Source organism: Dromaius novaehollandiae, chromosome 2 (genome assembly GCF_036370855.1).
Source record: "Dromaius novaehollandiae isolate bDroNov1 chromosome 2, bDroNov1.hap1, whole genome shotgun sequence".
In the NCBI taxonomy this organism is placed as follows: domain Eukaryota; kingdom Metazoa; phylum Chordata; class Aves; order Casuariiformes; family Dromaiidae; genus Dromaius; species Dromaius novaehollandiae.
The window spans coordinates 51399835-51415312 of NC_088099.1; the positions used below are offsets into that span (position 1 = coordinate 51399835).

General features: G+C 34.5%; 1 protein-coding gene across 27 annotated transcripts in view; it reads right to left on the reverse strand.

The window, feature by feature from the left end:
- CLASP2 (cytoplasmic linker associated protein 2) overlaps positions 1 to 15478 on the reverse strand; it is a 151273-nt gene that overhangs the window by 34850 nt on the left and 100945 nt on the right. For 7 of the 27 annotated variants that reach the window (XM_064506461.1, XM_064506459.1, XM_064506464.1 and 4 more), the window contains 8 exons: positions 15414 to 15431; positions 13392 to 13493; positions 13229 to 13255; positions 9567 to 9593; positions 7326 to 7496; positions 6281 to 6388; positions 2065 to 2127; positions 1247 to 1353 (listed from right to left, as the gene is read on the reverse strand). In XM_064506461.1, the coding sequence (XP_064362531.1) occupies positions 1247 to 1353; positions 2065 to 2127; positions 6281 to 6388; positions 7326 to 7496; positions 9567 to 9593; positions 13229 to 13255; positions 13392 to 13493; positions 15414 to 15431 (623 nt within the window). The remainder of the gene's footprint in view (positions 1 to 1246; positions 1354 to 2064; positions 2128 to 6280; positions 6389 to 7325; positions 7497 to 9566; positions 9594 to 13228; positions 13256 to 13391; positions 13494 to 15413; positions 15432 to 15478) is intronic. The other 20 variants (XM_064506472.1, XM_064506469.1, XM_064506465.1 and 17 more) reach the window with 6 other exon arrangements.

A 15478-nucleotide genomic window follows, 5' to 3' on the forward strand; every position in this document is an offset into this window, starting at 1 on the left:
AATCTGTAACAGAGGTTTTCAAATTACAGCCTACAGACTATTCATGATCTGTGGACTGCTTTTCTGTTGTACCCTATCAAAAGGCAATTAAAAAAAAAAAATCCAGATTGGGTTCAAGTTTACTAAATAGCGTTCCAGATCTCTGATGAAAATTTTTTAGAATTTTACAATTTCAGAAAGGTAAAAAAACTACCTGCCACATCACAACCTGTGAGGCAGGATTTCATAGATGTAATAATCTCCATTCCAATGGAGACACACAAATTTTAAAATAACATGCCAAGAAGACAATACTAACCAAGAAACCAATTAACTGCCAGACTTTATGAACATGACTGACTTCTCCACATTCTTTTCCTTTAAAAATTCATTTCTCTCTGAATCCAGTCATATCTAGCTGTTCTTCAATTTATTAAAGTCTAATTTTTTTTTACTAGTATTCCCAACATTCTTTTTGTTACAACAGAGTAATAACAAATCCCTTAAAGCACTCTGATAGCTAGATAACAGGTACATACAAATACGTGATGATATGCAAACATCAGTCTACAGTACATAATAAAAATTTAGAAAGCTCACAGTATCAGTATTCTAAATTAATCAAAGAATTCAGTTTGCTGATATAAAGGTCAGACTAACAAAATACGTAAAGTACACTTTCAGCTCCACTAACTGGGGCACAGAGGAGGAGAAACCAAGACAACCCTTTTAAGGAACTGTAAGGTTAGGAATGAGAATTCCATAACCAGTTAGAAATTCAGAGTAACATTTTGAAAACGCAACAACTCAAAAAACCGAACAGAGGAAACGCTGCCTGCCAGGCCACCGATTTGACTCCTCAGCAGCAACTTCACATGTTGCTGGACAGAAAAACTTTAAACTGATCCCAGAGCTCTCATCACTCCCAGCTTTGGGAAGCCCACCAACAACTTCAAGTTACCCAGAACTCTGTCTAGCTGCTGTAGAAACCTGCTGGTTAGCGCCACCTGCTCAAGCAGCTCCTTGAGCTGCAACCAACAGAACAGTCCAAGCCTACTTCTTGTCTGCCATGGACAACGTCCATTTTTCAAAATTTAAGACTCCTCTATGAAACAAATTCCAACACTGTGCAGCAGTAATTCAGTTTCTCTTTCCCCCCACCACCTAGAAACCAATAACTAATGACAAATTCTTCTGCGTATTTTAATAGACAGATAACAAATGTTTTAAGACTGTGTCCTACTTGAGATAAATGCGAGATTCTTACCAAAGCATCTGCTACTGCTTCTTCCACATCAGAACCTGTGTTCAGGACTCGCATAGCACTAACTGACGATGACAGTCTGCTCGACTGACTAATTCCAAAGCCTGTACCTGTTACAACAACAAAAACGAATATAAAAACATCAGTCAGAATAGCAACATAGGAGAATAATCTCACAATTGCATAAAAAACCCAGGCAGAAGAAAAGTATTTGCTGAACATTTTCCAATAGATTATGTACCAGTTAAAATACTGGATATTTTTATTCTGAAGTCTTTAGTCGTACAGCAAAAACATGAACAAAGTAAAAACCAAAAACATTCACCAAATAATCTATTTCAATATCCCACAAGAAAGAAAACAGTGGTTTTAACTGAAAGAACGTGGGACGGTCCTTTTTTTTTTTTTCCTTTTCGTTTATTTATTTTTGACAACATTCACTAGTTGATATATCTTCTTCATTTTGGGTTTTTATTTAGAAAGGAAACAAATACAATAGGAAGGCTACTGAGAGTTCTGATTAGAAAACTACATGCATAAAGAATGCTCTACAAACACTGAAAAAAATGTAAAACTTCTAGGAACAGAAAGTCCTTCTGCAAGTAAAAATAAAGTGATTACCAATAAGGAAAGAAAAGAGTAGCACGGTGGGGAGTATGGGAAAATCTAAAACATACATACATCTACCTGGATTATTAAAAACAAAACTCAAATTAATGCAAATACTTTTTAAAACTGAACTATGAGGATAACCAAATGGGTGGGGGAAAAAAAATCCAGGATGACCGCACAGATGACAGCAAAGTGTACTCATCCTTCACCTGCAGCCCCATAAACATCAGGAGCGTAGAGGGCACCAGTGGATCTGGAGTGATGTCTGGAAGCTGCAATAACAGGATCATATAAACCCTATCTATTACCATGGAGTCAAAGTACCGCAACAGTTGCTTAGATGAACAAAAAAATATTTATCAAAGAGACTCAGCTTTAGCACAAGAAACTAAACACTACAAGGAAGAAAAAGCTTCAAGAAACTCTTCAATTACGGAACAGACAGGCTTGTGTATACTGGGCATTTCATGCTTTTTTTTAATTTAAAAGATTAAGAGCTAATTAAAAGCAACTATAAATTCAAAGAAGGAAAAACAGGAAGACAGGTGCACACACAGAGAATCCTCAGAAATATCTAAAAAATTACAGATACTGTTTTTACACTGCAGAGTTAACTCAGTCCTCCATGCTTCAGTTCGAGAGCCAGAGCTCACGTACCAAACAATTATCTGCAAAAAGTGACTACTGCACAGACTTACAGTATTAGCAGCTGACAATTTGCAATAACTTGTTCTTGCTATGTGCAGGCAAGTCAACCTCAGTTAAAAATCACCCTTTTGTAGATGAAAATTTACATTATTACATTTTAATTAAAAGTTTAAAATAATTTAATGTAAAATTTCACAGTTGTATTTTTTTGTTTAAAAAAGTAAAATGTGAAATTGAGGTATGTATGCCACATGTTACCATAGCTCATTAAAATTCTTTAAAGTAATGGAAACTGGGAACCAAACATCCTTAAAGACTTCTGAATAAAACTGAGCATCCTCCTCCTTCTCCTCCTTCTGGCACTTGTATAAAACTGGCCTTCTAGAGATCCTGAAGAAGTTCACTCATATTGCTACTTTTTTCTTTCTTTAATCAGTTTTAAATTCAGTGTGCTTTTAGACAAGCCATCTTCTTTCTCCAGCTCACTTAAAATACAACTCTACAATTATGTAGATGAAACTAGTTTTGCAACTTTTGACTGAATTCAGATGTCCATCCAAAACAACATCAATCCCAGATACAATTTTATAATTTAATAATTAACTATAAGCACAAATATCATCTTCTGGACACATAAAGAAGTAAAAACAGAAATCAGGAATTAAGTGAATCATCCTGTACTCTGATTAACATATGCAATTTAAAAGTGATTTGAATCAAATAACCTCAAGCTGGACAGAATCACGTTTGTTCACCTCTTCACCTGAGTGAACTCCAAAGCAATCTTGAGCCCTGTAAAGGTCCTGGAAATAACACTGCTCTTTCACTTGAAGTGCAAAATATTTTTTGTCAAACTACAACGCATGAAGCTGTTTAGCTATGAAATTTTGTTTTGTAAAGAATACTTTATGGAATACTTGGTTCTTTAGAAAGTATGTATCAGCATGGAAAAGGAGACAGGATAGAGTATGCCAAAATATAAGCGAAAAGACTGATAGGGCTTTGAATACAAGTAATAATGTGATAATCTGTAATAATTTTCCATCAACAAGCCCTAAAAATTAAAGGTACAGTTAACTCATCAAATATCAGACACACAATTTAAGATGACCCTGTCTCCAAAAATATTTCAAATATGCAAGAAAAATTTCTAAAGCAGTGAAAGGAAGCACTATACTGGATCAAAAGGATCTCACTTCAAGTATTATTTTTCAAGAATACTCTTTCGACCCCTCAAACAGCAGGGATTGCCTAAGTACTTGCTTTTGCTTTTGTTTCATTTTTTAAAAGTCAAATCAAAATAAGGATTATTTAAAAAAACAAAAATAACAATATATTTCTTGACTAAAATATGGAAGTTATCCTAGTCTGATATTTAACACTTACTGTATGTAACAGAAAGATAAGTAGCTCCATATAAATTACAAATCATTTGCTTCTCTTTGTAATCTTATACTGAGATGTGAGACTACAGAAACATTCACACCAATGCATACAGGGAAGCAACTATGTGACATTTGGGTCATTTTATGCCCAAAAGGGCACAGTATTTGTGCACAAAAAAAAAAAATCTCTGCTGAGAACCAGACATGGTATAAATGACATTTTCCCCAACCATGTAAGACTGCCTAGATACAGATACAGAGCTGAATTTGCCTAATCATTCCATCTTCTACTTCTTTCCCTGAAAAATATATTAGTGTCTTTAATGGAATTTAATTACAACCCATAAGACAAAACTGGTACAACGAAACACTGAATGACATTTGAAATCCATCAAATTAGAAGTGATAAAACAAGAAATCCTATTTATTTCAGGTACAGCTATTTTTATTAACTCTGGATTCCTATACATGCTACACTGCATTTTTTGTGTTATCAAACACCACAGCTTATTGTATTTGTATAGGTTTTTGTTCTGATATGTGAACACAGAAATCAAAAACTCCATTGATAAAAATAAAATCTCAAGTAGCATCTGCCCCAATGACCCAACAATTATCATTATTATGGTGTTAGTTTAATACAGATTTCTTAAAATAATGAGCAGATGACTGAAAATTAAATGTAAATCAGATCTCACATGCATGCAGTTGAATTCAAGCTATAGGGTGGCAAAAGAAACACTAAAGGATGTGGAAAATACTGTTAAGAAAGATACATGTATAGTACAACACAATCTGCCAGCTGTGTTTTAGTAAAAGATACAAGTTTAACAATGGAGCCTGTATAATGTCTACTTTTAGTTTAATATCCCAATTAAATAGCATCTGGGTAAGTTAGCATTAGGTATTGAAGCAGCTTTCATTCAATTAATCCATACTTTCCCAATAAAACCAGAGCTGACAGGAAGCACACTGCCTTAACAGATCACAATAAACTTCCAGTGCCAATTAGAAGTACACTAAACTGCCTTGATTTGAGATAAAAACCAGAGATTTACTATTTTCAGAACATTTTCATGGCTAAAATTACAATGTCCTTAATTGTAAATTACACTGAAACATGAAGAAACAGATAAGAGGGATGTATATTGAAGGCTACCTCAGAAAAGGTAACTCAGAAAAGGTCAGTTTTAGCCACAACCTTACAGGGACAGTTCTGTATGACAGAAGCAATCAAAAAACCCTACATCTAAAAATTTTTTTTAATCAAAATGAGCTACCAACTTTGTAGCAACCTTTAAAAAGATACATGAAGATGAGAAGTTTCCCTAAATCCTTAGCCTATAGCATACTATAGTAATTATAAGCTATTGTTCCTATGCCTCATTTATGTTTCAGAAACAGATACTAGTTTAATAATCTTGCAAAATCTCACGTCTGGCCAATAAACTGAAATACTAAGTGAAAAGGAAACTTTTGCTTATAGTAGCTCTAGGAATGAGGACTAAAAGTGGCTATGTGGAGGTGAACTTTAAAACGTTTTCAAATCCTCTTTTATTGCCTAATCTAATGGAAGCTCCTCCTACAGTTACTTATCACTGCCTTTACACAAGATTAAAAGTAAGCTTCAGAACCATGCTCTGATCCACCTGCTTGGATAAGGCCCTCACTACTTTCCCCATGTATTTCTACAAAATGTAAAGCAGCCTTAGAATATATTCTGCTTCAGTAGATTGGGCTCTTATCTGCATCATCACACTTACTTGCTTTAAGTTATAAGTTGTTGTTATTATTAAATATATAAATAAGTACATTATATGATAGATATACATAATAAATAGAAATAATATTAACATAAGTTGTTATTTTTTATGCATAGTACAGTGATAGCAGTCCAGCTAGGGAGACAAAATGAAGCTTGTTTTATTCTTACACATCAGCAAAATGACTCACTGATTAGGGGGTCATTTTTAATATTACCAGATCCCAGCTATCAAAACAGGGAAAGGTGGGGGATGACAGCCAAACTACACTCTCTGCACTAGCTGGTCCAATCACTGAGAAAAGGATTATCTAACTACCCAAGCACTGAATACTGCAATAGAAACACGTAAGCTCAAAATACCAACAACAGAAAAAGCACACACAAAACTCTGATCTTTGCAGACTCTGGGTATTTAAGATAAGACTAATACTAGCAAAGCATTTATTTTTTCCAGTGTGCAACCCATTCACACATTGGTCAATTCTCCAAAGTAAATAGTAAGCGAGCCAAAGAAAGGGAAAATAATGGTGGCCTGCTACAAGCTAAATGAAGAAGGCATGGATTCGTTAGGTGCAGATAATGAAGGGCAAAGACAGCCATGCACAACAAGGGGCTCTGAGTACTTACCAAGGGGTGGAAAAGAGCGGACAGGGCTTGTGTCCCTGCTACTTTCACGGCTGGCCTCCCGACTGCACCCCTGACTCACACTAGGCCGAGGAATGCGGCTGCCTCGTGCTAGTATGATTCAGGGTACAGACACACAGCAGCACAGAAGGGAGAAGACATAAGAAAAGTTGCAGTTTTAATGTAATCCTGTTTTTCAGTAAGATCAAAGATGTTTTTCTGACTTGATTATATGGTATTATGAGTAGTAACTGTTTTCAGACAGTTTGCTGATTGTGCTGAATATTACACTAACTGCAGTCAGTTCAGTGAAATTATTTCCTTTACAGCTAAAAATGTGAATTTACCAACTCTTTACAGAATGATTGAAAAAACAATTGAAAAAGATGGAGAGGAAACAAACAATGAAAAATACAGACAGAATAATTAATTGAGAAATTGGGCTCAAGTTCTCATTAATTGAAACTACAGTAATGCAAATGAAAAAAACCCAGCTTTCAAAAAAGGAAAATACACAGTTAATACAGCTAAGGTAAAATCAAAATACAAAACAAAGAACAACAGCCACACCATTGAAATCAACCAATATTTTTCAATAAACTGCAATCGGGTTATACCACAAGGTTTAGGAAGCACAACATTCATCTTTGTGTAACAGAAGTATACATACATGCACACACACATATGTAGAAGACATAAAAGTAATTATTAAAGAAAATTATCTTTTCAAAATACTATCACACTTTCATTTAATGGATGTGGGTCACTTGGGGGTAGGGGTAAGAAGAGGAAAGGAGGAGAGAAGGAAGGAAGAAAACAAGGAATAAAGGTAAAAACAACTACTGCATTCTGACAGGAAAAAACAAAAGTTTCACCTTAAATTTAAAGCTGTCTCATATATCAAAGACTAGCCTCAGATTTCAGGCAAATGTTATGTTTTTGTCTAGAGGTGTTCTAATTTTACCACTCACCTGAAACTAATTGCGAGTTGCAGGTATTCATCACTTAAAGAAGTTCTATAAAGAAACAGTTATTTAGCAATTCTTACCTACTGACAATCTAGAAGGACTAGCTTCTCTACTGCATCCCTGACTTCGTGGGATTTTGCTTCGTTTTTGTGCAGCTGCAGGATTCACTAACACTCTCTGAACCCCTGTGTTCATAGTGGAAAGTGTAGTTGTTGTCAAAACTCTTCCAGGAGATCCAGATCTACTGCCAGCTGAAGGCAAAATGAATAAATGTAATTAAAAGCACAGAATATTAACAACCAAGTTAAAAAAAAGAAAAAAAAAGGGTTAAAATTAGTAGGAAAGTGGTGACAGATTGAAATGGTCTGGAAGAACTCACGAGGTAAAAATGTGAAATAGAATAATCCAGTACAAGTTCTTAAAGCATTATATACAGGGTAGAGAGAATTATCAATGCAAGTCCAGAACCACCTGACATGACATTTAGTACTACATATGCTCAAGAAACCACAAATAATATTCCTAGTATTCATAAACAGTTCTAATATCCCTAATACGAAGATGGTTCATGTTCATTTTCCAAGCTACATGGCCTCACTAGACTCATTAAAAAAAAACCCAAAATCAAAAAACCACCCTGCTAGGAAGCAACTGTCCCTTTTTAAAACAGTGATTTCATAATCATTCAAGTTCTTTCAGAGCAACAAATATCATTAAATAATTTACTATTTTTCCTAACATTTAAACTCTTCTGTGCTTTTTAAAGTGTTGAAGCACTGCTCTCTCAGAAGCTAAATCTAAATGTCTCTGAAGACAATGGAAACATTCACATTCACTTATGTGGAAGCTATTCCACAGATTCCAAGGAAACTTCTTTTAATTAAACAAGCTCTAAATAAAAGTTGATCAATACATTGTATTTAAGCATCTTACCTTCTTATTAACCAAAACTGTAAATTTTAAAGTACAATAATTGTTCATTTCAGTACACTGTACCTGCTACTAGGAACTGGTCACTGATCTCTAAATTATCTCCACCCTGTGACATTCCAGTTACGGAGAATTTAACTTTTAAGCCCTAATGAACAATCCATTCTTCTCCGATTATACTGTATTCATACCACCAGTTCATATAAATATATTCATTACTGTTTCAAGCTACGGAATTTAAATGGAAGTCTGGCCAATTAAAAAGCAACACATTATTTTAACCAGAAGTTAACTACACAACAGATATGAAACTTTCAGTAATCCTTTAAATATAATCAGGTAGCTGTGTGACCACAGCTATGCTATCAGATCTATAAGCTTATCATGCAACATCTCAAGTGAGTTTCATGGAACACTTATGTAAGGACTACTAGTAGCAACAAAAAAGCAAATATACTACTAGGAAAAAAAAAAAAGCCACAGGCATGTTTAAAAAAGATGTAAGCTGATTAAAGCTTGACAATATGGGGGGAAAAAACAAAAACCAAAAACAAATCCAAAACCAAATAAAACATGGCTGGGTGGACAGGAGAAGACCAAAACCATGTACCATGCATATACTTTCAGATTCATTGTTTGAATTCAAACTTGAAATGATTATTTAGCAAAATACTGTTTTCTAAACTATGGACCTATTCAGCAGAAATGATACATGCAATATTATACAGCCTGGAAACAAAAACTGAGAAAACTAGTGGGAAAATTTACAAAATTTGTGTGGCATTCTGCAAAAATTAAGAGTTTGGCAAGTTCTTCCTATTAGGGCTTTTCACCTTAGACCTGATACTGCTATGCCTCCTTCCTCCCCCCTCCATGTTTTACATCTTTTTATAAAACAATAAAATATTGGAAAACTGTTCACTGTACCAGAGACTCTTAGATTTTCTCAAATAGCTTGTCAAATCTGAAAATTTACTCTTCTCAAAATATACTGATGGAATGCATCTGCTCATTCTACTGCTTTGTATCTTTCCATCTGGCTGCCCCACAAAGTGTGCCACTATAGCCTAAATACACCAAGTGAAGCTTAACAGCCTGAAAATATTACCCTAAAAACAATGGCATTGGCATACCATTGTCAATACTATCAGCAATAGTAGATCTGAAGAACTGAGGCTAACTTAATGATGAAAGAGGAAGAAGCTACTAAAAAGGTACTGCAAACTGCCAAACACCCCACATTGCTGCCTGCTAAATAATGAACACATCAGATCAGATCAGTGCAGAGTGTGGAAAAGTGCGCCAGAATTTCTGCTGAATAGGATCCTTAAATGAAATATGTAAACAGGTGATCAAACAATGATGCATACACAAATTCTGTAGACTCTTACCACCAATGGGATTAGCAGACTGTGATCCTGAACAAGTGTAAAGGCAGGATTAGGGTAGGGGTTTATAATCCATGAAGAGGGAGGGAGCAGAGCAGATTAAAAATGGATGGCAAATGGAAATAAGAAAGCTTTAGTCATTTCACACAGGAAAAAAGCCACAAAGGAGTTACGCTAAAGCAGTGCTTTTAAGTAGCTTCCATAGTTGAAGTACTAAGCTCAAATGCTATGTACAAAGCAGATGAAGCAAAGCTGCACAAGCAAATCACAATTCTTCAGCTTTCTAATTAATGACTGGATAACACTGAAGAATTAAATTTCAATTAAACATGAAACTGTAGACTTCAAAATTACTTTAAAAGAATATTAGATTGTCAAAAAAAAGTTTAAAAGTTCAGTAGCTGAACAAAAATTACACGCAAGGCCAAAACATAATTTTTGTTTGAGACAGACAGTAAAGGAACTGAGCTGCAGGTGGGGTGGATGACAAAAAAAACTTTCACAATGGCACATCTGAAAAGACTTGCATATAATTTTTTTTCTTTTATAATTCATCTGATGTTTGAAAATAAGAACTCGTTTCCATTCAGAAATTTTGTTCTTTTTCTTTGAATTAAGGCTATAACATAACTGTAGCACACCTTGCTGAATTACCTGGCAACCAAACAGAATGGGAAAAGAAAAAGAAAGAACAAATTTTTCCATACATAAGAATAAAATAATGTAGGATGTAGATTGTATATGCATTTATTATATGTTACAATTTAAATATAGCAGTAGGAAAGGGCTTCTAAAGTCCTAAACTTAAGTATTTTTGTAAAAGTATTCAAATTTGCAAGTCTTTCATATAATGATCTTTAAACAGAAGCACAGTTTTAACCCTAAATTTACAAAAGCATCTGCAGTACAGTCATTTTTAAGAAATACAAGCTTAAATCTAATATAAAACCTACTCTTAGTGGGGGAACTAAAATAATCCCCCCTATGAAAACACTGAGCATCTTGCTCCCAACAATGCTGTGAATTTTTTCATTTACATAAAAAAGTATCACCCAAATAGCAGGCATACGGTGCACGATAATTCCCCTTCACCTGTCCATTTGTATTTGCCCTGTTTATCTTCCTTAAAACATCTCAGAATTCTTATTCTCCCCCACTGAAAGGTTATAAAGGGTAGTCTGAAGGCATCAGTTCTGAACAGAATTAGTGGTAAAAGGCTAAAAAGATAATTTCATGTATTTAATTTTCACAGATGACATGTAAAGGCATCTAGTTATTTCAACAGCAGTTGAACTCATCTCTTTAGACATTAATACTATGAAAAATGAATTCTCTTAAAAAAAACCTCCTGTCATTGTTTCCAAAAATGCAACTGAAAAAGTTTCTATTTTTATTTCTCTGAATATGCAGTCAGTTTTATTAATGACATATGACAATGATAGTCACAAAGTCTTCAATTAATACTTAACACCCCCAAACAGTTTATTAACCACCCTAACTTGTTAAGATTTTATCACATTCTTCAAGGTACTAGGTTATTTTCAAAAAGCTTATTTCAGAACTTTCCTAATACTAATCAAGAGTATTACAAATATTGCTTACTGCTTTTCCTAAAGTGAAAAAGTGATTTGATGGGACTGTTATTTTTTTCTTCTCTTAAATTATTTATTCAATTATTCTTTGCTTATGATATATTAAAAACAAAACAATACAAAAATATTGCATAACCTTTGCTACAGGCAATAACTGGCTTTATTTGCAAGCTCTTATCCCATAAAGAATTGAGAGATTAGAGCACTATCCAGGAAAAACTTTACTTATTACGAGAACTTTTATTAGGTTTTTTTTTTCTTTTTGTTTAAGTATCTGAACCTTTCTGTTCAGATTTTCAAAGTTTTATTTCACAAAACCTGCAAATATTGAATCAAGTTTCATCCAACTGTATTGATGGAAAATGAGATCTGTCATAAAAACCAGTGTGAAGTACTCTAACATAGAAAAACCAAAACAAACTCTTCTCAGATGATTGACGTTAACTACCTTTGGTGCTCTTTTGACCTCTAAAGTCATTCTAGTTATGATAAATGCAGTCACTGATAAGAAGATAAAGGTTTCTGCCATTAAATGCAGAATTAAGGGGTTTTATTAAAAGAAGGAGGATAAGGTTTGGCATAGGGCAATAATTACACTAGAAAATTCAAAACCTGTATAATTTGCTGACCTCAAAACATTACAGCTGCCAAACTACAAGAGTGGTTAATTTTTCTTAATGTCATTGTTAATTTTTCTTAATGTCATTGTTAATTTTTCTTCATTTAATTTCATTAATTTCATAGTAATTCATTTAATTCAGGCATTTAATGCACTTCACTTTTAAAAACTGTATTTGTTAAGTAACAGCTATCTTAATTCCAAAAGTGAACTAGTTTTCTGTTACCGATACAGAAGTGAAAATTCCTGTCTGTACCAAAAAAGTGAATCTTTACATGCAAAACCCTAAGCTGAAGTCTTCTGCTGATACAGACGACCTATACAATATAGTGCGTGTGTGTGTGTATATATGTATGTATATACATACATATATTCACACACATATATATACACACACACACACATATCCATGTATCTTTATCCATTCTGAAATTACATGCTAATGCCTAGGACATTGGTGTGTTTCCTGAGGGCTCCAAAATCTTTTTCTGCAGAATCTAACTTCAGCAGGTTATATGTCCTTCACTCCTCTGAGAGCAGCTGTTGCTTGTGGAGCAGAGGTGGCAGAAAAAGACCCCTGTATATTCATCCCTGGCCTGCTCTGGTAGTCTAGTATATTCTGCCATTTCCCTTTTAATATAATTCACCAATATCCCAGTTCCTGTTGAGAGAAGCCTACATACTGGCTGGACAGAAAACTGCAGTAGGTGAAGCTCATTCTGCCAGCTCAGGTTGGAAGACAGTAACCTTTGAGAGGTAGCTGGGACAGAGATGAGAATAGTAACACCTGAGAACACTACAGGTATGTTAGTCAGATGTCTCCTGGAGACCCCAGCCAAATGAACAAGTTGCCATGGGTCAGCCAATGCATCAGTAACATCACCACTTGCTCACAACAAGCGTTACCTAACTGTGTGTTTTTAATTAATGACTGAGAACTAAGCCAACCATTTTGCATTTGTTGTGGTTTAAAGAATACACGTAGAAAATTACTGTGGATCAGCTGCCACATAGTACTTTGCTTGTTTTAACCTTTGATTTCAGTATAAGCTAAGTAAGAGATTATAAGGCTTGGGTTTCATATTTTCATTCCAGAGAAAAGTAAAGATAATGGCTATAATATAGCCATGTTGTAATATGTTATAATATTGGCCATGTACTACATCTAACTGATACAGAACTTTACTGGTGGTGTGGGCTTTCCGGGGGGAGGTGGGGGCATGGGGCAGTGGTAGAAGCAAGGGTGTCAGTAAAAGAGAGGCAGAAATGGGGGGGAAAAAGAATGTTGAGAAGTTATAATTGAAGACAGAATTTAGGGATAGATTTTATTTCCTATTATGCTGTCTAATTTATTTGGCAAACTAAGACTGAACCTAGTATTGGATCCAGAGAAAAACAACATAAATCAGAAAAGCATGCAAATACCACTGACCCAAAACACTGAAAAAAAATACCTTCATTTTGGTCTGGCGATGATGAACCTAAGGCACAGAACAACAACTCAGTATGCAGCTTCTTTTTTTAAAAATAACTTTGACTGTAGCCATTGGTCAACGAATATATGCTTAAACATTTGGCCTCTTTATTGAGTATAACGCACAAACAGAAAATACATACGCTGAGACTGAGACACCACTTTGGTTCTACTTCGTCCTCTGGAATCTGTTTTAGAATTTCCAATACCAACAGATGGTGTTGAAAGCTTTGTTCGTACACGTCCTATAAAATAAAAGCGATATCAAATCAATTTTTCCATAGTAATGTAGAAAGTGAAACATCAGAAGCATTTTCTAGTATTTTATTAACCTTCTATAGATAAAAATGAAGCATTACATAATCAGTAAAAATTCACTTGGGATAATTAGTAGAAATTTGAAAATCTTCAAGGATTTAACAGTTGAGGGATCAAAATAGTTCTCTGATTCTACATGCTTCAGTAAGGAATTTGCACATTACCATTTCAGCACCCTGAACTAGCAAGTTGCATCCTACATAAATAGGTTGATTTTATTACAGAAGGGAATCTTATTAAATAGATATAGCAGGCAATGGGTACAACTAATGTAATAGGTACAGTTACTTGTGCTAATAATTCTACTGTTGCTATCATAAAACAACAAAACTAACCTTGGTTATCTTTTGAATAGGGTTCTAAGAAATCTTCCTAACAGCATTCGTCTGTTTAGAAAACTAAATACTAACTTTCCTATTATTAACAATTCTACTGCTTTCCTGGCTGTGCACATGGTCGTGGATAATTCTACAGGATTTCCCAAGACATTTACAGCATTTTGCACAGATCGCTTCAGTAAAACTCAGTATCGGCATGAAATAAAGAAATCCTACTCTCCTCAACAGATGGGAGAACTGATGAACAGAGAGATTAAACAGTGTTTACAACAGCAGAATTCACTTCTCCAGAATGCCAATCCAACTTGCATTTGGGTTAAACCTTTATGCATTACTGGCCATGTTCCTCACAATGGTCAGACAGTACGATGAAATTACTAAAGAAAGGAAGACCCCAGTTGGATGAATTGCAAGTAACCGCAAGATTATTCCTAAAAGCAAGTACTAAAGTTCTGTACTACATTTCCTAAGCCAACCTCTCAACCAACACAAAAACAAAACGAAAACAAAACCAGCAGTCTAAACATAATTTTAAAAGTTGCAATAATAAAACCCCCAAAGCTCATACAGCATGGATCTAGTTCCAAACTTTAAAACAGCAAAATTGGAATGTTTTCCAGATGTATAAAATTGGTATTTGACCCAGAGGAACTAGACACACAGACTTTTATATAGTTCTAGCCTCTTTAGGCTTTCCACAGCAGAATTTGGAGACCAACCAAGTTAATATTATTCATCCAAGTGGAGGGAATAGCCATAGAAGAGAATCTATTGAGAGAGTCAGAATAAAGGAGGTTATTCACTAAATTATTAGAAAACAATGTGCTAGCAATATGGGTTTAAGTCAACTGGTCCAAACTCTACTAGTTATCCCCGTGCAATGGCAATGTTTTCCCACTGAGGGCTGTGAAACTGCAAGGCATGTAACTGTGTTCAGAATTTGGCCCAAAAAATGTAAGAATACAGAGTGCCACTATTTGGATACTGTGTTAAATTATCACTTGGAACCTGGTTCAATTTTAATCAAAGTAAAAAAAAAGTTTGTATTTGTGAAGCAAATGAATTGTTAACTCACTTAGAGTCTCTACATTTGTTCTCTAGATGATAGATTTAAATATTTTTATAGCATATTGAAAATGAATTCCCAAGTCTCAGAGATGAATAATAGTAGCACCTGCTTCCCAGAGCATGAGCACATTTGATGAAGTTTTCTGCGACAAGATTCGCTAAAGAGAAAAAAAAGCAAAACTATAAAGCTCCTATATCTTTCACACTAAAAATATTAAGCAATGACACTTCTACTGCAGATGAGAGCTTGAGGATTAAAATCATAAAGCAAAAGAATTTAAAAATGCTACATGACAACCAAGTATTAGATGCATAAGCCATATGGAGTCATGAACCTCCACAAAGCCCCAGAAAGATCAAATTCTACTTTTAAAACTTAGTTTGTATCAATGAAAACATGAAGCTGAAAATATTAGCTATTCTAACAGAATATTTTCTTACCATCTTCAGAAGCTGTTCCTAAACAGAAAAAACAATAAAATACATGATATTCCAAACAATACTAT